The sequence below is a fragment of the Hetaerina americana genome, unplaced genomic scaffold, assembly GCF_022747635.1.
Source record: "Hetaerina americana unplaced genomic scaffold, ioHetAmer1.1.p SCAF_6, whole genome shotgun sequence".
In the NCBI taxonomy this organism is placed as follows: Eukaryota; Metazoa; Arthropoda; class Insecta; order Odonata; family Calopterygidae; genus Hetaerina; species Hetaerina americana.
In genome coordinates this window covers 65574334-65601215 of record NW_027287205.1, presented here as the reverse complement: position 1 = coordinate 65601215, position 26882 = coordinate 65574334, and the positions used below count along the sequence as shown (strand labels likewise).

Sequence of the window (26882 nt, the reverse complement as noted above, 5' to 3'; positions counted from 1 at the left end):
CACAGTCCATATCACCTGAATGATATCCCATTATATATAGCTAGATCACCAGTTGACTATGTATACAGGACCATGTATACTATGTACCAGTTGACTATGTCTACAAAACTATTACCTACTGGCACAGAAAAATGTTTACTAAACCAAATGAAACACACTTGAAAGAAATTTGGGAGTAGGTTTTTTGGACATCGAAATCATTGCACACAATGAAAAATGTTTTATCAAAACGCACAAATTGAAATATTATATGGTGCTCTTTACTATTTTCATGACTTTTTAGTGTACCAGTTCCATTTCAACATGAACATGCAAAACTAAATTGGTATACACACTCCCAAATTGTGTACCCATAGCTTCATCCAAGCTGTATCCCTTTTTGGATAAGAGATCTACTGGGGAAATCAAAGTCAGCATAGGGAATAAAGACATGACTCCCCTACTCTGATGAGTGCATTCCACATGAAAAATGGGGCATTAGGTGAGCTCTACCCTAACCTACCAAACCAACCTTCAGCTTGATTTCTGCTATAATCCTTGCATGTATTAAAAATTTCTGTATATTTCATTTATGACTAATGAAACTCACATTTTCAACGTTGCTGAAGACTTAATTATATTTTTTATTTGTCGTTATACCATTAAATTTTGTAAATAGAAGCAACTAGACAAGCCTAATGTGCATTAGGGTATTCTATTATGTAATTTTTCTAAACTAGAGACATTTGAAAATTTTCTTCTTGCTGATTGATTTTGTAATACTCGCGATCAAGTTTTGCCTTTCCTTGGGCTGTTAAGGAAAAACAGAATTTTCATAAGTAAAATTCCTATTATGATTTTTAAATATGCTTCCTTGGGCCCACAATAAACAATCCACACACTACATTCAAAATTTATATCCTATGGGTAACATGTTTGACATCAACATGAACTATTATCCATTAATACCCTTATAATATTACCTATTCATTTGTTATTCCTTAGATCAACATAAAATTTACATTTTCTCAATGGATATAGCTGCTATCATATTATTCCTTTGTTCATATATTGTGACAATTCATGATTGTCTTCTATGCAGAAAAAACTGGATAAAATTATTCCTTTATGACTAATACCAATTGCCATTTATTACTTTCGTGATTTATTTCTTTAACCAAAACCATTGATCAATTATTCCTTTATGCAATCTACCAATTCAATATCTGTAGAGTTGATACAATTCAATTAGATAAAATAAGTGAAATAGACCCCAGCAAAGATAGATTCAAACATTCATTTTTCCTTCACACAACCCTTTTCTTTCCAGTTATGAAAGCATATATTGTACCTTTGGGCAAATATCATTTGTATCATAACTGACACACCATAAAATTATAACAAGAAACAAAGGACAATAGAAAAATCTCCTTTAACCAACATCCCTACTGCAAGAGCTTTTTGATTCACAAACAATGATGACTGTCTTGACAAACTCGTAAACAATTTTAATTTAATTTTAAAAATTAAAAAGCACAAATTAATCCATCTACTTGCACTTGGGAGTGCTTTTTACTGTGAGAGTGGGTGACCTAACATGGGAAGGCCCATAAGTATCCAGCCTGACCTAGAGATGGTGGCAATTTTTTGAAAAATATCATTGTATTAGAAAGTATGCAACCTATAAGGCATATATTTCAAGTTTGAAGACGCCACGTTTTTTAGTATTTGTTTGGCAGCCACCAATAGTGAGTGTTTTCAGTGAATTTGTGAAAATGGAGAAAATTGGTCATCGTTATGTGATACAATACTTTTATTTGAAGGCCTCAGCCAAACAAATATGAAAGCTGCACTGGATTCTACTCTGGGTGAGTCTACTCCTTCGTTGACATCAGTAAAATATTGGGTAGCAGAGTTAAAACGAGGCCGTATGAGCTGTCAAGACGAGCATCGCATCGATCGACCAAATGAGGTGACGACTCAAAAAACGGGGAAGAAAATCCACCAAATGATACTGGATGATCATCGACTGAAAGTGCACAAGCTAGCAGACATAGTAGGCATTTCAAAAAGTGTGGTACATTGCATAGTTACTGAAAATTTGGACATGAGAAGCATGGGTGCCACGTTTGCTAACACACGAGAAAAACCAATGTCGTCAAGATGTTTCAATTGAGTGCTTAGCAAAGTTTCACAGCAACCAAGCAGAATTTTCGCTCCGTTTCATAACCATGGACGAAGTATGGGCCCATTACTTCACACCTGAGACAAAAGAATGATCAAAACAATAGATTCAAAAGGAAGAACAGCCTCCAAAGAAGGCAAACACAGTTTCATCAGCAGGCAAGGTCATGGCGTCGGTTTTTTGGATGCACGTGGGACAATTTTCATCTTGAAAAAGGAAAAACTATCAACGACGAGTTATATGAGACCTAATAACAATGTTGGAGTGAAGAAATCAAGCAAAAGTGACTGCATTTGGCTAAGAAGAAAGCGTTGTTTCATCAAGACAATGCACCAGCTCACAGATCGATCATTACAATGGCCAAAATTCATGAACTGAAGCTTGAATTGCTACCTCATGCACCCATTTGCCAGATTTAGCCCCCTTAGATTATTTTATGCTAGCAAACTTGAAAAAATGGCTCTGTGATCAATGATTTTCCAACCATGATGAAGTGATGTCGGCAGTTAGTGGCTCTTTTGAGGAGCAAGACAGTTCTTATTAAAAAAAGGGTATTGAAGTTATTGAAAATCGCTGGGAAAAGTGAAGAGAGCTGAAAGTATATTATGTTGAAAAATAAATACATTTTTTTCAAAAACTTTGGTGTTTTCTTTGTTGGGTCGGGTACTTTTGGGATTACCCTAGCATTTTTTATGGTAAGCCATAGCAGTAGACAGAATTTTCCAGCAAAAAAATTATCTTATTACAATGATGAGGTATGATTTAGTGGATAGCACTCAGTCATTTATTATTAAATCATGCACTAAGCCCACTAAGCACCACCTAGCAAAACAGCAACAAATAACAACATGCTCATTTTAACCTCTTTGAGAGTAAAATTGTCACAACTTGAAGCTAATGGTGAATCTTCCAGTGGATCTAGTTGTCAATTCTGGGGAAATGCAAGCAACCAATTGAATGGGCTTGTGAAACTGAAATGGGATACTTTACAAGAGAGAAGACTTAATCAAATTGTTGGGTAGGCAAAGTAGAATACATCCAAAGGACAAGGTACCTATTCAAATCCTGCCGTAAAAATGGTCACACAACAAAAAATAGTGAATTAACTACCTTTTACCATTGTCATTAAATGAAGAACACAAAGTATTTTTCCACTTTTTTTTGGTATTGACGCTTAGGCATCATCATCATACCGGAGGATGATGCCTAAGTGTAAAAAGGTTAACCAAAATACAGAGGAAAAATACATTGTGTTCTTCATTTAATGAACATGAACTTTCACAAAGTTGAACCAGAAACCATAAAATACCTTTCAACACTTGGTCTTAATGTTTGAGAAGTTTTCAATGAGAAACACTGCCAAAAGGTTCTACACCTATTTTGTATGTTTTCTATATAAATAAATAACATGATCTTACTTAGAGAGTGATTAATTATTATGGCCTCTAGCCCTTTGTATTAGAATTGGTTCTCAAACTAGGTAACCTGTTAAGTAAATAAGTACCTCATCAAGTCTTAACCAATAAGAATTAAGTACAGGAGCAATTACACTTTAAGATAATGCACCTAGTTATTCTAGCATGGAGAATCTTTCAAAGCACTAAATTAAAGGCTTAAATACCTATCTACACACTATGTAAAAGTAATATAATACTCAATTGTGTAAACTTTACGCTACATGTGGTATTTTATAAATTCACAATTTTTAAGTTTGGAGGGATGCAATTCAATTTTTTTTATGAATTAATATTACTCTATTTGTGCAGCCATTATAGCTTACTCTATGAAATAATAAAATGTTTTATACATGAAACAATTTCTTACCTTGAGACATGTAGGCACACAGAGCAAACCTCAAGGCATCAGTTCCACATTCAGGGATTCCATTTGGATAATCCTCCTTTTGTCCCTGCTTTGCCTTTTCAATTTCTTTTGCATCCAAGTTACCACTGTAGAGCTGACTATGCAGATCCTATGCAGAGAAAAAAGTTAAATTCAGAAATTAAAAAAATATTTCCCATAGCTTAACTCTTTATAGGTATACTATTACTGAGAAATAATTACATTTTTTATGAGCCCAATATTTTAATTAAATATCTCTATGAGATATTTTATAACAACAGTAGGACTTACAAAGAGGCCAAAGGTAAGAGGGAGAAAAATGCAACAGATATGATCAAATAATTCCATAAAAATTAAACATAACCATGGTTTACCTGATTGTCATTTTCTGTTTTCATTCAGTCTTTCATGCTAATATAAATGCCATTTAATGCTAATAATACCCAAGATTTTATAAAGCAATAAAAATTTTAACATATTGAGTGTGGTGGTGAATGTCTATTGTATTTGCGTAAATAGTAAAAAATAAATTATTTGAATTTTTGAAATTTTTTATACAAATATGAGGGTGATTCGAAAAGTAAGGTCTCCTATTTTTTTTCATGAAAAATCAAATTTATTCTCAACTTTGTGTACATTGTAGGAAAGGCTGAGTGTGAATAGGAAACAAATACCGTGAAAAGTGTGGTGGAGGGCCATGGTTCATGGACATGAAGAGCCTACAAAGGAAGGATGAAATGGGTTAGTGGTATAGAAAGAAGTGATATTAATTAGGAGGTAGGAAGGGCAAATCTGTACACACTATCAAAGATACATTAGAAAAATTATTAATTGATCCAGAAAAGATTCAAGAGATGGAAAATACACATACGATCTACATGGTAAGGATATTAGGCAAGTTTCGACAAATAAAGAGGATATAAGGGTATTAATAACATCCCCAAGAAACTACTTAAAGGTCCAGAAAATGAGGAAGGAAGAGTTTTAATGCGTTAATTTATAGCATTTATAAGGGAGGAATTTGACTGGTAGATTTCGTCACATCTGGATTATTACCTATTCCAAAGAAGTCAAAGCAGTTAATGAGGAGCATAGAACCATAAGATTAATTTCACACTTAATAAAGGTGGCACTTGGGATCTTTATAAAAGAATAGAGAGGAGGATAAATGATTACATAGGGGATATACAGCTTCGATTCATGAAGAGGAGAGGTACATGTGATGTCATAGAAGTAATGAGGTCACCACTCGAAAGGAATATAGAATACAATCAGGACGTATTTGCAGGTTTCGTAGATTTTGAAAAGGCATTTCATAGAGTGAATTGGTAAAAGCTAATGAATACATTGCAGAAAATAGGAGTAGATAAGAGGGAAAGGAGGCTAATCCACAAACTGCTCAGGGTCATGTGGAAGATGGGAGAGCCAGGATAGGCAGGGGATTGAGACAGAGATGGCCACTATCACCTCATTTTCTCAATATATATGCTGAGGTAATGGCAAGAGGCATCAAAGAACTAGAGATAGGAATGAAAGTGTGAGTGAAATTCATAAAATCAGATTTTGAGATGATTAAGCTTTAGTTAGTTAGTCAGCCAAGGGGTTGCAATTAATGCTAAGCATATTAGAAATTCACTTTCATAAATGAGCTGAGAATCAATGTAAACAAAAAATATGTTTTAATTTTTTTGAGAAAAAGGAAGGATTGGTTAATTATAAAAATAAGAGGCCATAAAATACAGCAGCTGGTACAGTTTATCTATCTCGCTAATGTTTTGACCAAATGGGTCAAGGTAGTAGGGCCATAAGAAGAATTGCATTAGGCAAAGAAGCTTTCACAAAAAGGAGGGGTTTGATGACAGCAACAGAGATTAAGGATGCAAACAAAAGACCAGTCAAATTGGATATGGAGAGTGGTTTTTTTAATTTGTAAATATTGAAGCAAGATCATAGGCATGGATTGGTGGCTTTTGAAATTTGGGAGAATAGAAAGATGGAAAAGGTGAAATGGACGAAAAGGAAAATGGGAATGGACAGTGGGGGAGGAGAGATGATTGCTGGGAGAAATCCAAATAAGGCAGGAACGATGGATGTAGACTATTTTAACTGGGGATAGTATGTTGAAGACTGTATTAAAGCAGAGAACATCAGGCGAGCGAGGAAGAGGGAGGAAAAGGATACATATGTTGGATCAAATGATGCAAGGTAGAATGCATATAGAATTGAAGATGAGTTTGTTTTAGCTTAGGGTCAGAGTTCCTTTTGGCTGAGGCCGAGAAATGTAGTGGTTTTATATTTAACCATTCAAAACCATTAAGGTGGACCAAAAATAACATACCAAGGCAAGAGAATTATAGCATGACAATTACCTGTTCATAATTACCAGGTTTGAGAAAATAAAATATTTCTACACATATTCACTAGACATGTTCATTTTGTCATGACAACATCCTCTATTATGCTGTGATATCAACCATTTTCAAATACATTTCTAGGGTATTATCGTTGAAAGATGATCCTTTCCATTTGAGTTTCTACACATTGGATTAAGAAAACTAGGATCATTACAGTTTCAGTTACATGATTGAAAGGATATAAGTAACTGTGGATGTCTGACAATGACAGTTTCATGAATAACATGGTAGAAATCCTTAATCCTTCATAGAAATTTTTTTTGACCTAGGTTTTGTCACAGCATAACATCTCTGAACCTGAAGATATTATGCTGCAACGAAACCTAGGTCATGATAAAAAAAATTCTACGCGGAAAAGCAAAGAGTTTTCTTTGATCATGTGGCTGTCTGTTTAAGACTTGACAAGAATTTTATAATTCAAAACCTCCAAAGTTGTATTTGAGGTTACACATAAAAATACAAAAACAGCAGGATTAATCATTGGTTTAGAATGGACATTAACTTACTGAGAAGAATACTTACCTCCAATGATATCCCAGAAATGACATCCATGGGATCAATGACATTTCCCAATGACTTACTCATTTTTCTCCCATGAGCATCTCGAACAAGAGCATGGAGAAAAACCTCCCTGAAAAATAATTACATAAAATTTATGGCTGGCTTCCAAATTTCCACTGCATGCCGTACAAAGTTGGAGTGTCACCAAGATATTAGAACTCACTTAAAAGGAAGTTTACCCATCAGCTTCTGGCCAAAGAACACCATACGAGCCACCCAGAAGAATATAATGTCATGACCAGTCTCGAGGAGAGTGGTGGGAAAGAATGCCTCCAAGTCCTCGGTCTGAAAGAAAGGGAACATGTATTCTATTTTCCATCTTCACTGAGTAAATACCAAAGGCTGAGCTTCAAAAGAGTGGCACAATTCCTTACCTGGTTGGGCCAGCCAAAAACAGAAAATGGGAAGAGAGCAGATGAAAACCATGTGTCTAACACATCCTCATCCTGTCTTAGTTTTATCTGAGGGATGGTGGTTCTTAGTTGATGGGATGCTCGCATCAAAGCATCATCATGTGAGCGTCCACTCACCCAGTACCTATTATCAAGGTTCTGCAAAAGAAATTACTTATATAAGCAATTTTTTGTAAACATCAAAGAAAATGACCCACTGCATTTAAAACCTTGAACTTGTTTATTTAAGAAGCTAAAAATATTATGGGTAATAAACACAAATATCTAGAAGGGAAAACTTAATTATATTCAACACACAGCTGGACAGCCATATATAAATCAAAATGGTGAGCTTCTACCAGACTGATGGGATAATGGCCAGGGGTTTGACTGGTCCAAATAAGATGAAATGAAACATTAATTTAATCACTGCTATGGATAAAAGATTCATCATTTAAAATAATACCGCAACATATTTCCTTTTGCAGTATAACGGCATTAGGTTGAGAATGCATAATCACTTGTAAATGCTCAATGCAAATATCAAAATTAAACAAAACATATTTTAAAAGGAACAAAAAAAAACAAATTATTCAAAGTTAAAAGATATTGATGGCTCAAGCAATCTTAGAAATAGTCACCTTGGCTAACTGAAATGTGGAAAACCCGGCCAGCTTCCAGTGTCAAACTGAATATTATTAGTGCAGAAAATAGAAGTTTGTGAGGATAATTATAGCAAAGTAATGTATTTCACATTATACTAGGATCACTTTTGCCTTAGTTTGGAAACAATGTTACATTTGACTAATGTAGCAGTGAGTTTGAACATGAAAGAGTGGGAGATATAGACATGTAACCTTGCTAAAAAGTAACTTTTCTACCCTAATAGCCATTATAGTTTGTCCATATTAAAATATTTTGTACTTTTCCAGACTTTATTCTAAGACACAACATGTTTCATTGACTTGTGGCATTATGAGGTACCAATTTCATTTACATGCAGCACTGGAATATATGCACTTAGGACAGAGCAGGGGGAGAGAGGAGGAGGTAGAGTATATTATACCTTGTCTTTCCCTTGGGAGAGGGCAAAGGGTTTTCCAAAATAATTACATTTGCTTTTTCTCCTCTGTGACAGTTGCTTTCACTGCCTTTTGTCTCAAGCATTTCAGTGTTTTTTATGTCTAGGAACGTTGCTTGCGTCTAATTTAAATTTTATAAAACTAATAAATTTATTACATGGGTGTGAAAACAAAAAAAAACTGTATCTACATTTACAATTAGAGTAAATTCATTGCTACCCAAGTTTTTATCATTGAATTTTTTTTAAATTACCCTTCACATGAAAGACTTATTTTGAATTTTTCTTGAGGCATTATGGCATGCTTTTATTTTTGAACGGATAAAATGATGAAAGCATTCGGTTTAAAATATATTATTAATACATATTCAGGTATTTTAGTTGCATTAGTGAAAGTATTTAGTGCAATTTATACAAAAATTTGATGGGATTTTCATTGATCAATGTACATAATTATACGCAAGAGAAAATTCATACCTCTAGTATAGGGATGTGCTGATTAATCAGTAGATAATAAGCTGTATTGGCTCTTTATGTACCTTGTGGATATTTTCCAGGTTGTAACATACCAACTTGTTAGCAGACACAAAGCTTACAAAAGTGAATCACGCATTTCTCATCATTCTTCTTTTAAGAGAATCTGTACAGAGGAGTCTGGCTATCATTGCAAGTACCATTAGAACAAAAATATAATAAGTTAGTTTTTCAACTCACAACAGAAACTTTTATGGGGACCAGGGTGGACCAGTGGTAGCATGTTCGACTCTCATACTGAGGGTTGCAGGTTCAAGACCATAGCACGGAGAATATTTTTCTGGCCACTGAAGCAAGTGGCCACAATGCAAACAAGAGATGGAAGCCATACAAGGCTCATTGGATGCAACAACTCATTGGATGCAACCTCTCACCTACATTGTTCAACATGCACCTGGAGGAGGCAATAAGAGGAGCGCACAAGGCATCGGAGCAAATGGAATTAGGATCAATGGAGAAGAGATAAACATGCTACGCTTCACTGACGATATTGCAATGATAGCAACATATTGGATCAAGTTCTAGAAAGATAACACATGAACATACTCAAGACGAAGACTAAAATCCTAGTATGTGGATGACAGGAGCGGAATACAGTAGTCACACTGAGAAGGACCAAAATTAGAGCAAGTAGATTCCTTCACCTATCTTGGAAGTACCATCACACGGGACAGAAGTCGTACTACAGACATCAAGTGAAAAATAGCTCAAGCTAAGAGAGCATTCACGATTAAAAGACAACTGCTGTGTTCAAAGGAGATAGAACTACAGACAAGGAAACAATCCATGAAAACATTCATATGGAGCGAGCCACTATAGTTCAGAAGTATGGACTACTGGAAAAGTACACCAGAAAAGACTAGAAGCCTTTGAAACCTGATGCTGGTGGAGGATGTTTAAGATCAAATGGTTGGATAATATGAGAAATGAAGTATACAGAAGAACAGACCTTATGGAATACCATGTAGAAAAGAAGAACCAGATGGATTGACCACACCCTGAGACACAATGGATTCATGAAGAATATAATAGAAGAAAAAATAGAGGAAAAAGTCTCAAGAGGGAGGCCAAGGGATAAATACATGGGGTAAATAAAGAAGAAAGTACATGGCAAAAAATTCCAGGAAGTAAGCCAATTAGCTTAAGATAGGGTAGGATGGAGGGCTGCAGTCAACCAATCTTGGGATTGAATGACCAATGATGAATAACTTTTATAGCAATTTAAAGAAATGAAAATATCCATGGGGAATATATCCACTGTTATTTCATTAGTCCTTTGGTTTAATTTTGACGAATAAGTGGAAGCATGTTTGCACCTGTAGGCATGAGTTTGTATTATCAATTAAAATTATAAATATATAAACATACATATAACTTTGAGGAGATAAACCACAAGCACAATTTAAAACAGTCTTGGCTGATTTAAGCAACACTAGTGGGCAACCAATATTTCTGAGTCTTACATTTCCACGAGGCACAAGAGGATCATCAATTTCAATGAAATAGGCTGGTATCCTGTGTCCCCACCACAGCTGCCTTGAAATGCACCAGTCTCTATACGTCACAGAAAATAAAACAAAGTCATTAAATTTCCTCTAGTGCTCCTTCCATTAACTCCAATTATTCATACAGACTTAATCACAGCATTGTTTCATGACTTGGGAGGGATTGCAATCAATCCAATCAGTGCAAGGGAGAATTTTATGAAGAATTTTAAGGCATTGAAGCAATACCTGAAATAAATTATTTTCCAAAACTTTTTCCAATACTTTTAATAAAAATCATGTGGCCTCTTATGAGACTTAACTATAGGTTTTGGCAGTTCATATTCCTAATTTACATTTACTCACAGATATTTCTGTATTATTTGTAAGATATTTTTTCCACATGTCTTCAATTTTATCAAACAGCTAGTTTCTATTGGGGCTAGCTTCTTAACCGCATGAAACCAGGCGTCCACTCTGAGATGGATTCTTTACCATGAGCTTTTAAAAGACATGTTAACTATATTTATGATTTTATTCATTGAGTTTTGTTTTAACAACAAAAATTCATTTTTTTAAGCATATTGATAATTTTACATTATCCTATAAAGAATGTTTTTGACTGTTTGAAGGTAAAACAATGACCACAGCATATAATCAGTAGTTTTAGGTAAACAATTATGTTTTGTATGAGAAAAAGAATAAAATGAATACATTATATTGAAGAGCCCATACCAACAAAGTGGCTAAAATAGTTATTACAAATCATTTACAAATTATGCAACAATCTTTTTGGTGTCAATTTCACTAAGATAGTGTAATTCAGTATCACTTCTGCCCTGGTATAACTGGATTCTTGGATAATCCAGCCAGCCTCTCGACCCATATAGGATATCAGTCAAGGTTTCACTGTAACTGCAATATTTCACTGAAATACTTTCACAAAAGATGCTCACTTAACTCTGCTTAGAACCGCAAAATCAGCTAAGAAGACAGACATTTAGACTACAATCTAATTCTTGCTACATATTATTGTTTCCACTCATGGTTCCATACATTCTCTTTTCCTTGTAAATACATAAATTAATCACCGCTAAGGTAGAAATTATTCATCATCTTCAACTTTAGGCTAATATTAATATGGCAAGTTTCCATAAAACTTCAACATCAAAAAAATTACTCCCTCATAGAATTTAAATCAAGTACGTTTCATTACTTAGAAGCATTAAAAAATGAAAATAATATACTTAAAAATTTAACACCTTTCTGTTGTGACCGCTGAGATTTCATACTTATAATCTACAAGTAACTGGTAATCTACAAGTGTAGGTATGTTTTGGATGGACACAATTACCAAATTACTTAAGAGTATTAATGTAATTTAGGATTAGTAAAATCAAGAAAAATGGCTATTGCAAATGTATTGTGAGACATGAGCAGGGCCCACACACTCCAACTAAGGCATCTCTCCTCCTGATGCCTGTTCACTAAATGAACTAAAAGGAGGACCTACACATAGTCCTAAAGCTATTTGGATTTCTTGCCGACTTAATGTTACAAGAGATGATACTCATTGTGGAAGTTGTATTCATGAAAACATTATGAAAATAATAAAAGTAATAAGAATCAACGCTATGCAAAATGAGCATGTCTAAATGGGCTCCATTCTCAAAGTCACATCAGGTGATTCCCCACATAAGAAACTCAGAACACCACAGCAAAATATAGAATCTCACCTTATATTATCCATCCAGTGATACCAGGTCTTCTTATGATGTTCTGGAATGATTTTCAATTCTCCTGACTCCACAGCTTTTTTGGCATTCGCTGCCATTTCATCACATTTGACATACCTTGAAATACAATATTTTTCAAATTTTTAAAATGATACTAACAACTTGCCCATGAAGGGAAAATGATATTGAATTTTCATTTTTGTTTCTAATGTAAGCGCCGATTTCAAGTCCTACCCAAATAAAAATGTGAGCATTGAAATATCTTTGCATTGCATTGAGCATGGAAACTCTGCAGGCCTTACAACAATTACACAATACTTTAATAATTTATTTCCAGTGATCTCTATTGCATGCATATTTGCATTTGATAATCGCATGCGATAAATTATCCATTTTTCATAGGGACAAAATTTGTAATTTACTGATCACTAAATCATGGAATAAGAGATAGCTCACCATTGAGGTTTAATTATTGGTTCCACAACATCTTTGGAGCGACTGCAAATTGGCACAACCATAGGATTATCTTTTGTCTCACGGTACAAGTTCTTCTCTTTCAATGCCGCAAGTACAGCTTTTCTTGCTGCAAACCTTGGCATGCCCTGTTAAAAGAAGATGATTCGTCAAATCTTTGAAAACTGTTAGAATATTAGCAACGTATAATAATGTTTTTACTCATAAAAATATTGTATGCTCTACAATAATTCATCTTTTAGCCACTCCATCATTTTGAATAGCAGTGTGCTCTATATGACCATTAGAATGAGGTCACTGTTCATATCTGCACCAATATAGGATTCCTCCAAACAGATTATTGCACCGCTGTCTCAGGGAAATAGTCAATTTGCACCTAGTTATGTTCACCAGCATCTTCCATATATATTTTCTATGTTGATAGTTGCCCCTAGGGTGTGTTCATCACATTCTATCATTACAAATTTCCACCATTCTTTCTACTTTGGATTTTCACTTTCCAAGGACAAATTAGCTTATACTCCTTCCCTTTTTTCCTCTGTATATCTTGGCCATCCAATCAACAGTTCAGAGCCAAGTCTGAACTGTTGACTGGATGGTCTACAGCTTCACATTTGAATTTGTGCAGTAGATATTTTCCCTGCTGATCCTAGCGGGGACAAGCATTATCTTGGAGAAACATAACAGCCTTAAACTACATGCCTCAACACTTTTATCAGCTAGATCTGTACAACTTCTGTTATGTTCCACAGTATACATGTTTGTTTGCATTGATTGTAGGGCCTTCAATCAACCAATAAGAGGCATTTCAGATTCCAGAATACTGTAACATGGCCTTCTTTGCTGAAAGGTTCACAACTTGCATGGCTTGATGAGGAATGAGGATGACACCTCTCTTTAGACTGGTATTCATTTCCAGTTCAGAGATGACAGACTCACAACTCATCCATCCCCTATCACAATGTGGTTCAGAAATTTATGACTTTTCAAAGCAAATGTCTCAAAAGCATTATGCTGTGCACATTTGTGGTCATCACAACGCGTTCAAGCAACAAAAATGCACAAATTTTCCTGCAATCAAGCTGCTCCATCACACTTTCACACAGCAGTGATAAAAAAAATACTTCAGGGAAATCTTCATGGAGTCTAAGTGTCATGTGATGATCATGCCAAATAAAATCATTGGGGCAACATTCTGAACAAAGTATCTGTTATCCAACTTCAAATTTAGATTTACCTTGCTTTATAAAAAAGAGGCTGGCAGAGAGTTAAACTCGAATGATTAATTTCAATTTTTGGTTGCCTGATCTTTGGCCATCATCAGTCAGCAATCAGTGGCACTCAAAGTGCCTATGTTTGATTCAGTGTGTATTTATGAAAATATCAAGCAATAGACAGGATCTAACGGACTGAAACATTACAAGCCTAAGCTTCTCCTCTGATCATATTGGCTCATTAGTTCTATGGTTTTTTGCATTTGATGAAAGTTTCTTATGCACATTTTTATTAGCTCTGAATTAGCAAACATAGAGTCAGTAGTAGTGGACCAAAAATGCACTTAAAAAACACAGAATCATCCACCAATTAATTCAATGTTAAAAGCATGTACACAGAAAAGTTTAAAATTACCATAAGTCTCTCAATCAGTTCCAAAATGTGGTATGTAATATTTAGCCAATAAAATGCCATGCCCTTATTTTCAAACTAAAGCCAATTCTGAGATTGAATTAAATGTTATCTATATTATTGTAATACAGAACTGTATTACAATATAGAACACAAAAATCATGCATATTCATAATAATGCACAATATATTATTAAGTTTTCAAGTTGATATCCTTACACCTATCATGTAATATACCCACATTGATGGCTAAAACAGCTTGAAATTCATAAGAATCATACAATATTTATAGCACTCATCACAAATAATGAAAACTCAATCTGGGAATATTTTAGGGATTAACAGCACTTATTAAACTGATCCCAGTGTATTGTGTGGCATGCTAAAAATAATTTTGTATTTTCCTTACTTCGTTATTATTTCTAAAAATCATTAAACTAATGAGAAGTTTAACATGAGGACTCACTGTAAACTCTCCACAGTCACCGATGATCCTCCCTTCATCATCCAAAATATTAATCATGGGCAAGCTATGGCGCTTTCCAACATCATAATCATTGTGGTCATGAGCAGGAGTTATCTTTACAGCACCTGATGTTTGAATGAAGAAATGTAAGATAGTTATTTGGATGTTGATAAGGTCATATACAATTAATGGTTTCTGGCGTAACTTTATGGAACCGATTCATTATAAATAAATGAAAGGACTAACTTTGTAGTTTAATAAAAGTTTCGAAGTAAAACTTCATCATCAGGTGAGCTCTCTACATTTGCAGCCCTTCTTATATATACAGCCAGGGCGGGGGTGGGGTGGAGATAATCAGGAAGGTTTGGGAGGGGTAAAGTCAGGATTGGTTTGCGTGCCGGAGGGGAGGGCAGTTTGGCGTCCCCTCCGCGATGTTGGTGGAATGTGGAGCGGGAGGGAGAAGCCTACATTGTAGAGCTCTCGTGAGTCAGCGGATTAGAGAGGGTTAGATGAAGGGGAGGGGGGGGGTGTCATCGGCCACCGTGAGGATTGGGACTTTAAGGAGGGGAGAGTGGGAGGCATACAGAAATTCGTTAACAATATTTTCATTTAAACAAACACTATTTAAAATTTCTAAATGTTCTAAGGCGTCTAATCTATAAAACTACAAAGTTAGTCCTTTCATTTATTTATAAGGTCATATACAAAATCTGTCAAAGAGTATTGCGAATTTTGCATTTCTGCAGGTTACGTATATTTGATTTACAAATTTTTTGCGGCGTTATGTTGGTACTTATGTCTCTCACTTATGCCAAAAAGTTCGGCCGTTTTGAATGATCAGTTAATTCTTGATAGCTGTTTTGCTTGGAATTGTTTTAGCTTATCTTTGATTTTTGCCTGTTCCAAAAAAATGGATCCAAGAATCTGTATCATATTTTGTGTGAAAAACGAAATTAAGTGCGCGGATGCATTCCTAACGTTGACTGCGGCATATGGAGAAGCTACCTTGGACCGAAGCAATGTTTATCAGTGGTACAAAATGTTCTCAGAGGGCCCAGAAAATGTGAATGACGAAGAGCATGCCGGATGCCCGAGCACATCAACAACAGGCGAAAACATAGATGAAGTGAAGAAAAAAGTACTGGCCAAACGTCAAATCACTGTTAGTAGAGTTGCTGAGGACCTAAACATATCGATTGTCTCGTGCCATTTGATTTTTACCGATAATTTGGGAATGACACGAGTCGCCGCAAAAATTCATACCAATATTGCTCAATTTCGACCAAAAAAGCAACACATTAACATTGCTCATGGACTTGCGTTGGACTCTGTCCGCGACGACCAAAATTTTCTTCAGAGGGTCATATCTGGTGACGAATCATACGTTTATGGTTATGACATGGAAACTAAAGCTCAATCATCCCAATGGAAGCTGCAGCACAAGCCAAGACCAAAAAGAGCACGCAAAGTTAGGTGGAATGTGAAAGTTTTCTTACAGTTTTCTTCATTTGCACGAAGCAATCCGCCACAAATGCCCGGATTTGTGGAGGAACAAAAATTGGCTTCTGCAGCATGACAACGCCCCTGCTCACACATCTTTGCTTGTGCGTGAATTTTTGGCCAAAAACAACAGAATAATAATAACGCAGCCACCGTATTCCCCAGATCTTGCCCCCAGTAACTTTTTCTTGTCCCCTAAATTGAAGAGGCCCATGAAAGGATGATGCTACACTACGATTGACGAGATAAAGACTGCATCGAAGGAGGAGCTGAACCAGATCACAAAACATGATTTTTTGAAGTACTTCAAGGATTGGATAAAACGTTGGCCTAAGTGTATAATATCTAATGGGGATTACTTTTAAGGGGACAAAATAGATGTTCATGAATAAATAAATAATTCTTGAATAAACAAAAAAAGTCACGATACTTTATGAACAGACCTTGTATGCAAATAAAAAGTAATAAGCTTCCTCACAAGGCTTTCATACACTTGAATGCTTACATGCTCACTGGTTTATTCCTGTTACCACACATAAGTAGATTTTTTAAAACCCTAAAAGTTAGTAAACATTTTTATGTGCAATTCTTACCTGTACCAAAGTTCACATCTACAAAGTCATCACAAACAATTGGCAGTGTGCGATTGCAGAAAGGATGTACAACTCTTCGCCCATGGAAACGCTTGTATCGTTCATCCTCTGGGTGCACAGCAACAGCAGTATCACCTAGCATGGTTTCCACCCTGGTGGTTGCTACAACCAACTCTGCTTCCTCTTCCCCTTCAACTTTATAAGCAAAGGACACAAGTACTCCAAACTCCACCTTATCCTTGTATCCTGGGACGCTGAGCAATGTGCGGCCACCAAGCTCCACTTTATCAACCTAAAACAGAAATAAAGTATCAACTCCCATTTAAACTTCCATCTATTTATATGTGTTATAAATGCAATTGATTGCAAAGATAATCACTAAATAATCCATGAAGTCAAGTTTGCAGTGGATGACACTAAATCAAGACTAGCACAGAATTAAGGGGTTTTCGAAACATCGTAAGTTCAGCATTGCATGTCAAAATCATTTAACTGCAATAGCTATTTATACTATCCTTATGCCATTATTTATGTTTTCTAAAGGTCTATCAGTTTATATCTAAAAATATCACTCCATCACTAATATATTACCCACTTTCCATTGAAAAGTAAAGGATTTTGTGTCATTTTGATTCAGTAAAAAAGGTATTTAATGATATCTTGATGATAACACTGAAGCTCCAATAGATAAAATTAAATGAAAATATTATTAAGATGAAACTATAAACACAGTTAGCAACCCGAAAGTCAGTTGGGTAGGTGATGGATGGTAGTGTCCACCCAGTACTAAGCCCAAGGGCATGTGAAATGAACAAATCAGGGTAAGGGGAACAGTTCCTTGTAAGGTTTCCCAGGAAGATCTGGCACTCAAAAAATCACATGGCTTAGGTGGAGCTGCAGATACCCAGAAAGGCTTGCCTGGGAATCAAACCAGGGTCCTCCGGTCAGTAGTCCAACACACTACCCCTGGACAACCACGACCCATAATATTAAGATATATTTCAGAATACCTTGTCCCTCATGAACTTTTATTTAGGAAATTCACAAGTGGAATAAGTCTGTGTGCATTCCAAATAACAATGAAACTCGATTTAAGTTGCGTATTGGCCTTAATGGAGAATGCTGGGAAAGCAAAGTAAAGGGAGAAAAAGAATAGGAATTTTGGATACAATTAAATGAGGTAGAATGCATGCAGATTTAATTATGTTTCATGAAAGTTAGGACTGGCTCAGCAGTCCATCAAAAACCTACCCAAACCCAGCCAATTACTACTATTAATAATTGATATTAAAGATAACATTGTAGATAATGAAAATGTGTATTTGTTTAAAGAAATTTTATTACTTTGAAACATTTTTCAAATGAAAGTGATTAATTATCAAAGAGTAGAAAAATTTAATTTTGCTACAAGGAAAGACAATATGAGTCACATGATAGCATTTGTAAATGAAATTAAATAGCCAAGAGTGAATTTTAATTTACAGTTCATCTATGCCCAGCCTTAAATACTACTTCTTAGTGAGGTGGTGAGACATGGACTCACTTTGCAGGATAATTTAAAGTCAGCAATGTTAAAGCAATTTAACTTATCAGGGGGACTCTCATGGCCTACCTTGGGTGTTTGATTACTTAGCCTGCACATGGTAAACTTTGCTTCCACAGACAAGGCTATGAAAACTGAGTGACCACCAGAATTAAGTCCAAATACTTCCTAAAGTGCCCTCTAGAGTCATCCATTTCATGATCAAGAAATTCCCTCTAATCCAGGTCGTTCATGGAATATTTTTAGCAATCCTATTCCCCAAACATGAATATATTTGGGAAAATATTGATTCCTTCAGTATCATGTTTCAAAGACTTCAAATTTTTACTGGGCCACTTTCCCAATTTTCCATGTCTCTGCTCAAAGAGTTCCATGCTCCAAACAAACATTTTGATGAACTGCCTCCTTGTTTGAAGCATTAGGATCTTTAAACATAGTAATTGCCTCATTCATGTGCGTTTTCTAAGCTTTACATGAAGTTAGCCGAACATACTACCTTGAACAAAAAGTTCCCGGAATAACCACCGTGTGGCGCTCCCATCGTTCCGATTTGAGTTCTGTTTTTTTTGTTAAATTGGTACATCTGTTGTTGATATTCCCTTTAAATCTTAGTGTCATAACTTGACATTTGCAAAAGTTACGTAGCCAAGAGTACATCTATCTCTGTGTGTGTTGGCGATTTTTTACAATTGCAGAAATGGATTTAAATTTGCAACAACGAACTTGTATTAAATTTTGCGTAAAAAACGGATTCAGTGGCGCACGGACGTTGGAAATGTTGGAAAAGTGTTTCGGCAACGATTCTCTAAAAAAAACGGTCGTTTACCAGTGGCACGAGCGGTTCAGAAGTGGTCGTGAGTCAATCGAAGATGATGAACGCAGTGGCAGACCATCGACATCGAAAGTCGGTGAAAAAATTGATAAAGTAAAAGAAATGTTGGTCAAATTAACCATCAGAGAAATAGCGGAGGACTTGAACATTGCCTATGGATCCGCCCAAGACATTGTGGTTAATGATTTGGGTTTCCGTCGTGTAGCAGCAAAGTTGGTGCCAAAAGACCTCAATTTCATGCAAAAAAGAGACCGTGTTGACGTCGCAAAAGACATGATTTGCGAGGCTGAATCCGATCCCACATTCATCAAAAGGATCATTACTGGAGACGAGACGTGGGTTTATGAGTACGACACGCAATCCAGACATCAGGCAAGTGAATGGCGTTCACCAAATGAGCCGAGACCAAAAAAACCACGTCGTTTTCAGTCAAAAAAGAAGGCAATGCTGACGGTTTTCATGGATTACAACGGTGTAGTGCATCATGAATTTTTGCCAGAAGGCCAGACAGTAAACAAAGAGTATTATTTGGGCGTTATGAGACGTTTGCGTGAAGCAATTCGCCGAAAGAGACCAGAAATGTGGGCAGAAAACTCGTGGATTTTGCACCATGATAACGCACCGTCGCACAGTGCTATCATTATTCGTAATTTTTTGACGAAAAATGCAACAAATACCATCCAACAGCCACCGAATTCACCTGATTTGGCTCCCTGTGACTTCTTTCTGTTCAATCGAGTTAAAAAACCATTACGGGGAACGCGTTTTAGCAGCCGAGAGGAAGTAATGGAAAAATCGCAGGAAGCACTGATGGACATACCGAAAACCGACCGTAACTTTTGCAAATGTCAAGTTATGACACTAAGATTTAAAGGGAATATAAACAACAGATGTACCAATTTAACAAAAAAAACAGAACTCAAATCGGAACGATGGGAGCGCCACACGGTGGTTATTCCGGGAACTTTTTGATCAAGGTAGTATTCCATTCCAAGCCATACTGCTGGCCAGGTAGATTAAGCTCACTCTGGTTTCACCCCTTAACTTATGTTGTCTCCAGCTTCTCTTTTTCACATACAAGATTTTAGATTTCCTCATGCTGACTCTTATTATATTCCCAAAAAGCATGGTCCATTGCATTTAGAGTTTCTTAAAGGTACTCACACAATTTTATAAGTACTGCAATGTCAATAACGGATTCTGGTTCATGTGGTGGCACTGATCCACAATAATAGAGATGTAGAGTTTCAAGTTGAAAATGATGTAGTGCAACAAAACTGGTTGTGAATAAATTTTTATTTGGAGGAAAATTGTAGTAGTCTTCATCTCTGTTATTACTGCATTATCATTCGCTATCCAGAACATGTTAATTTCTTCTCCATTCACCTTGACTCCTTTGATGCCAGTTCTTCGGCTTTAAACCCCCTCACAGATATACATATGCATGCTGGTAAGAGGTTGCATCCTAGTCTAAATCCTTTATTTTTGTTTTTTCCCTTCCATTTTTTATCTGTATGGTTTATATTAATTTGTCATTCTTGTAGATGAGATGGATTATTCTTTTGTCATTGCAGTCTATTCTTACAAATTATAGTAACCTGAAAATCCTGTTCCATTTGACAAAGTCAAAGGACTTCTCTGCTTCATGTATACCACATATTTTGATTTATTTTATTGTTTCATGTCTTCATTCAGGAACTTTTTAGTGCTTCTCTAGCTAGTCAGTTTTTCAAGAGTCCTCTGGTAGTTTTCTGCTGCCATACCTATCTTGAATTATTCCAAAGAAGCTATCCTTCTCTTTGACCCAGAGTACCTTGATTATTTCTCTGTTTATTCTGCCAACTCTTGATTTTTTGAATTTCTCCAGGTCTTCCATTGCTCTGTCAAATTTGCTTCTCAGGATTCCTTGTACCCATTCCTCTTCTTCTATCACAATTTATTTTTTTAATCAAGCCACCTTCAAATGTTTTGGACCCTTGATAGATTTCCTCAATACATAAAGTATTCTTTCCATCTCTTCCCAATGTCTTCATACTCTATTACTTTCTCTAACGTCCAGGTTAGATTATATATCCCAAATAGCTAGGGGTACTCTCTGTTGTACCCCAGGGAAATGAGACTCAAGGCTGAGAATGTTGGGGACCCATTATTTCCCACCAACAGAATGACAAATGGCTATGGAATATGAACCATGAGAATTATCCCTCTATTAATATTTATGCAAATAAATATTGTTAAAGGAAGGTATATCCTCCCATGATTTGATTAGTGCTGTCTGTATTTTAAATTAATGTAGGGTCAAATCAAGATCTACTAATTCTATATAATGTTTCATATGGTACACAAAGATAGACATGAAGATACCTCAATATCAGAAATGGCAGACTTCAAGGTACAGGACCAGTTGACAAGACGCTCACTTCTATATATAATTCCCTCACTGTGTAACCTGAGAAATGCCTCGGTAACTGCTTCACAAAGTTTCGGATCCATTGTGAAAGACTCTCGGTCCCAATCCACTGAACAGCCCATTTTTCTAAGTTGGTCATAGATTCTATGTCCTTTCCTGAAATGTTAATTAAGTTACAATACAAAAATATGCTTTCAAACTCTTTCTGTACGACAAATTGATAAAACCCATACTCTTTCCTCCACTCCCAAACTTTTTCAACAAAATTCTCCCTGCCAATCTCAAGTCGTGATTTGCCCTCTTCTTTCCACAGCTTTTTTTCCACCACTACTTGAGTGGCTATTCCTGCGTGATCACAACCAGGTACCCAAAGAGTGGTTTTACCTTTCATTCTATTCCTGAAAAGAAGTCATGATCATTGGAAAACATTACATTATTAGTAATAATGAAAAATTCAGCCATAATGAGACCTCAGCCGATTTTAAAGAAATGTTTCCATAAAGTGTCTTGTATATCGGTCGGATTAATTCTAAAATCAATACACGATAAAAATCTGCAAGTAATCAAGAATTTTTATTTAAAAAATCTACTAACCACCGAGTTAATGCATCTTCCACAGTACACGCCAAGGCATGCCCCAAGTGGAGTGAGCCAGTCACATTAGGGGGAGGTATAACAATAACAAATTTACCCTTTGGGTTGTGATCCGAAATATTTCTTCCCTGAAAAAAATCAAGTATCAGGTCACCGCACAACCAATCAGGACAAAGTATTTGAATTTCACACGAACGAATCTTTAAAAAACAACACAGATAATTACACAAAATTTTATTGACATACCCCATACTCAGGCTTGAAGAACTGCTGTTTTTCCCACCAACTGTACCAAGCTGCTTCAACATACTTAGGGCTATAAGCATCAGGCATTGGGCAAGAAGTGTCTTTTTTCTCCCCAATGGGCGTATTAATTGCATATGTCGCCGACTCTTTAACTTCTTTTTTGCTTTCCTTTTTCTAAATTTAAATTAGTTCGTATAGCAGCTGTTAACGTCTTCCCATTCTGTGCACGAAAACATTAAACAAGTAGGAACAAGGTAAAATAACGAAATTATTTTTACTTACATCTGTTTTTTCTTTCAATAATGGCTTGGTTTCTTTCATTTTTTCTTGTTTCTGCTTGAGTTTATCAAGTTTCGCTTGCTTTTTGGCTTCTTTCTCCAGCTGTTTAGCAGTTTTGGGAACTGTCGGTTCTTGGCCGCTGGAAGGTTGAGTGTCATTTTCCTCGACAGCAGACGACATTGCAGAGATAAAATTCCTTCGGCTACGCTATTAAACAGTACAGAATGACTATTTGTAAATATTTCCTGAACAAATCACTGAATGAAGTAGGTTGACCTTCCAAATGTCAGAACCATGCTGCATGAACCACATTGACAAGTGAAATGCGGCTGCGTGAGGGTAAGTGCTACGTCTGCTAACTTGAACACGCGAATGTGGTTATTCGTGTCCAATGTTGTAAACAATGGCTACGTGGTCATAATCGCAGTATTGGTCAGTGTTGCCATAATTAACTATGTAATATTTGTGCGATGTTTGAATAAGCATAAATAACCGCAGCATCAATCATTCAGTCTCCGTATCAAGCATTCAATCACTAGTTGTTTAAGTTAGAAGGATGCGTATGTATTAAATCGGGACGATATATGGCGGTGTGAAAGAAATGAAAAAATATCCCGAGACTGGCAGCATTATTTAGTCCTCCGTAAACCTTTCGCTCGTAATGAAACTGCAACTTTCTCTTAACTTATCGGTACTTCATAATTTGTCATTTATATGGTCAGGTTCATCCGAAGTAGAACAGCATTGATTCTGAACCCCCGGCGAAGTGTTTCGATGACATTTAAATTTGCACTTTCCTGCACTTGGATGTGTATACTAGAAGCTTTGGAGGAGGTTAGACTATATTAAATGATGCATCTAGGAAGAATTTGGCTTTTCTTTGTGTTTGCATTATTTTACTGTGTTATTCCGGACGGAAATATTTTTGGAATACTATTTTATACATTATATACCCTGCAAAAACATATATATATTGGGAAATAAGACTTGAAGAATTCTCTGAACATCATAAATGAAAATGTTTGATCAACGTCAATTGAAACGACCTCCAACAAAGACCGAGATAATTTATTTCGGAAATCGTAAAGAATTGTTCTACTCAAGGAGCCGTTTAAATTTCGATATCGCATCCTTCAAATTATAGGAATCAGTTCTTGGCCTACTGCAACAAGCACCTGCTTTTACGGGAACAGCGCAGAGTTATAATTGACAGATTTTCCATCCCTTTTACCACCAGCTGAATTTGTATCTAAATATGAATATAGTATAAACTCCAGGCATCGTTTCCTGTTCATCTGCTGCTGGGCCATTTTAAAGCAAACCTTGGTGGAAGGGTATGAAACTGCATAATATTCTTGAATGCCCTTTTACTGGTTTCCTTTGTTTGAGTATTAGATGTATCCATTGTCCTGCCGATATGAACGACTGGTGAAAACTGTGCCCATTAGGATATTAAAACGTTTTGTTTTTGTCATATTTATTTTTGGTACATCAAATTCCTTCCAAAAAATGCTCTTGGGATATCTGCCTTGCAAATCACTTTGAACTGCAGAAAGGCAATGCATTGTAAAAGGTAGCAGCTATCTGTTAGGATAATATTTATAAGATTAGAAAGGTCTCCTACTTAGTCTTCAAAATGAATAAAGTATATTATATTAAACCGGAAATCCCTTAATAGCCATTACTTGCTGTTGCAAGATAAATTAGGGGAAAACACATTTGCTGAAAACCTACTAATTTTGAACTGAAAAAGTTTGTCATTGAAGTAGTTGAAAAAAATTGCAAAATGGGAACTGCGATGTAAGAGCATGAATGATGTAAATACTAAGGAGAGTAGTAAGAAGTAAAAAGGTATTCTACATAGACTTCTAATTCCTTGGACATAGGTAAATTATGGTTTCTAAAGTAAGCACTGAATCTGTGATGTTTTTCATTAAGTTTGACAGCAAAGCTTTCCTTGAATTAATACAAATCTCAAACGGCCAGGTGAGTATTGATGAAACTATTAAGCAAATAAATTGTTAGCAAAACGTCACGGTATATTACAAGCCAATGGGTTGTTACAAAGAAGAAAATTGTGAAAACTTCTGCATCAAGGTCATAGAGCCAGGTTGAAATTGGCCAAGCACTACAATCTTACAAGCCACCAAACCCTAGTACAAACCTGTAGCCAAAAAAACCCATTTGCCTCTTACCATAGCATTCCAAGGACAAATGAATCACACAGACAAAAACTAAGGTCTAATTTACATGGGGCTTCCTGGTCAGCAGAAGATAATCCTTGCAAGCATTGTGTATTCTTCAGGTAAGAAGGCCGAGATTGGAGAATTATGCATTAGTTTCTGTGTTTATTTGGCACAGGAGGATATCTAGGCATCTTGCAGGGCAGCCATGGTGCCACATTTCTTTCCCCATTAGGTGCACTATTGCTTAGAATGCACTCAGTGAGGTGAAGTGGTAGTATGCCTTGAGCTGTAAGCATTTCTGTGCATAGTTTGCCATATCTAAGTCCGCTGGGCAAGGTTGCAACAATACAACATTCAATAATTTCCAATTTTTTTCGCTTACATTGTTGTAGCAGATGTACTTTTTTTGACTCAAGAATGTGGCCAGAAGACTAGAATGCATGGAGAAATTTTATTAACCTTTTTTTTGTGTGAACTTAACTCAAACTTCAGAGCTTGCCATTTGATCCAAAAGAATTGGGCACTGTATTCTATTAAGCTGAGGACAAGTTGGCATTCATAATTCATTAAAACCCTTTAGAAATATTCCTGTTTGAGGACAAGCTGAAATTCCATTAAACTTCACTTTCAAAAGCAAAGTTTGGCCTTCTGAGAAAGTTGAGACTTCTCATGAATAGCCGTTATTGCTATATCTTCAAAGCTAATGTTCACCATGCTAAGTTGCATTCATTACTCATATCCTTGCTATTATTCACATTATTATCACTCATTCTGCATAACTTGGGTTAACTCTGACTGATTCCAACTGATTATTTTAGCTGACTAACTTACCAGTTGCAAGCACTGTGCAATCATCCTTTGTCTCTTGTCACAGGCCTTTTACTCTTTCTTAATTAATGAATGTATCTTTTCAATGTGGGAACGCAATTTACGCATGAATGAGTATATTTTGTGGGTCACGGTAGTCCAGGGGGTAGAGCGTTGGACTGCTGATTGGAGGGTCCCGGGTTCAATTCCCAGGCGAGGCACTCTGGGCACATGCAGCTCCACCCAAGCTATGTGATTTTTCGGGTAACAGGTCTTCCTGGGAAACCATAACTGGCACGGAAAGGCACTGGCCCCCCTACCCTGATGTGTGAATTTTCACACCCCGTATAGGGCTTGCTACTATCACCTACTAAACCGACCTTCGGGTTGATTACTGTGTCTATGGTTTTTTTATGGGTATATTTTAACATCTTGACTCATTTTGTGATTTGGGCTGTGATTACCTTCAAAACTTCCTTCTTCTCATCTTTATCACGATTTTTTATTCACCCCGCAATGTATTCATTTTACCATCACAACTCTTCTCTGGTGGTGGGTGAAGCAGCAACCAAACACTATATCTAGGCCAAAAATAATTGTTAACCCACATAAACACAGCCAATACAAATTTTATCATGTTCGCTGTAGGTTGTTGGTTCAAAGTTCCTGTGTGGAAAACATGGCTGTGGTTAAATACTTAATGAAGCAAAACTTTTTCTGTTTGGGATGAGAATACTTCCGGTTTCTCTGTGCCCATCCGTGAGTTACCTAACCCTTCAAGGTACAACCTTGAAACACATAAGAGAAGGACATGTGTATTTAGTCTGTTCCACCAAGTACACAATGCAAACTATTAGTTTCTATATAGTCTGGGTACACCTGCCTCATCTTGCAGAGTTATTATTATTTGTTTTTTTCCATCTGATTCTCCATTCCATCTCAACCGGAGCTGAAAACCTGATCTGGACATGGAAACCAAGGGATTATTCATTTATTTTCTTTGTTTAAGTAAACAATAGTTTCACTAATTTATACGAATATTATTTTTAAATCCATGCACATAAACGCAATCACAATAAGGTTTTTTTTTAAAGATCCAAATCCATGGAATTAGTTTAC

At 36.1% G+C, this 26882-nt stretch overlaps 1 protein-coding gene across 2 annotated transcripts in view; it reads right to left on the bottom strand.

The window, feature by feature from the left end:
* The window catches only part of ValRS (Valyl-tRNA synthetase), a 36013-nt gene extending 12882 nt beyond the window's left edge, over nucleotides 1–23131 (bottom strand). The window contains exons 1-14 of one of the 2 annotated variants that reach the window (XM_071593581.1): nucleotides 22774–23131; nucleotides 22492–22665; nucleotides 22246–22373; nucleotides 21885–22049; nucleotides 21606–21807; nucleotides 16867–17158; nucleotides 14774–14898; nucleotides 12665–12810; nucleotides 12209–12325; nucleotides 10452–10542; nucleotides 7356–7532; nucleotides 7145–7266; nucleotides 6943–7051; nucleotides 3989–4136 (exon numbers count right to left, since the gene is read on the bottom strand). In XM_071593581.1, the coding sequence (XP_071449682.1) occupies nucleotides 3989–4136; nucleotides 6943–7051; nucleotides 7145–7266; nucleotides 7356–7532; nucleotides 10452–10542; nucleotides 12209–12325; nucleotides 12665–12810; nucleotides 14774–14898; nucleotides 16867–17158; nucleotides 21606–21807; nucleotides 21885–22049; nucleotides 22246–22373; nucleotides 22492–22665; nucleotides 22774–22950 (2173 nt within the window). In that variant the 5' untranslated portion in view covers nucleotides 22951–23131. The remainder of the gene's footprint in view (nucleotides 1–3988; nucleotides 4137–6942; nucleotides 7052–7144; nucleotides 7267–7355; nucleotides 7533–10451; nucleotides 10543–12208; nucleotides 12326–12664; nucleotides 12811–14773; nucleotides 14899–16866; nucleotides 17159–21605; nucleotides 21808–21884; nucleotides 22050–22245; nucleotides 22374–22491; nucleotides 22666–22773) is intronic. The other variant, XM_071593582.1, reaches the window with a different exon arrangement.
* Nucleotides 23132–26882: the final 3751 nt, after the last annotated feature.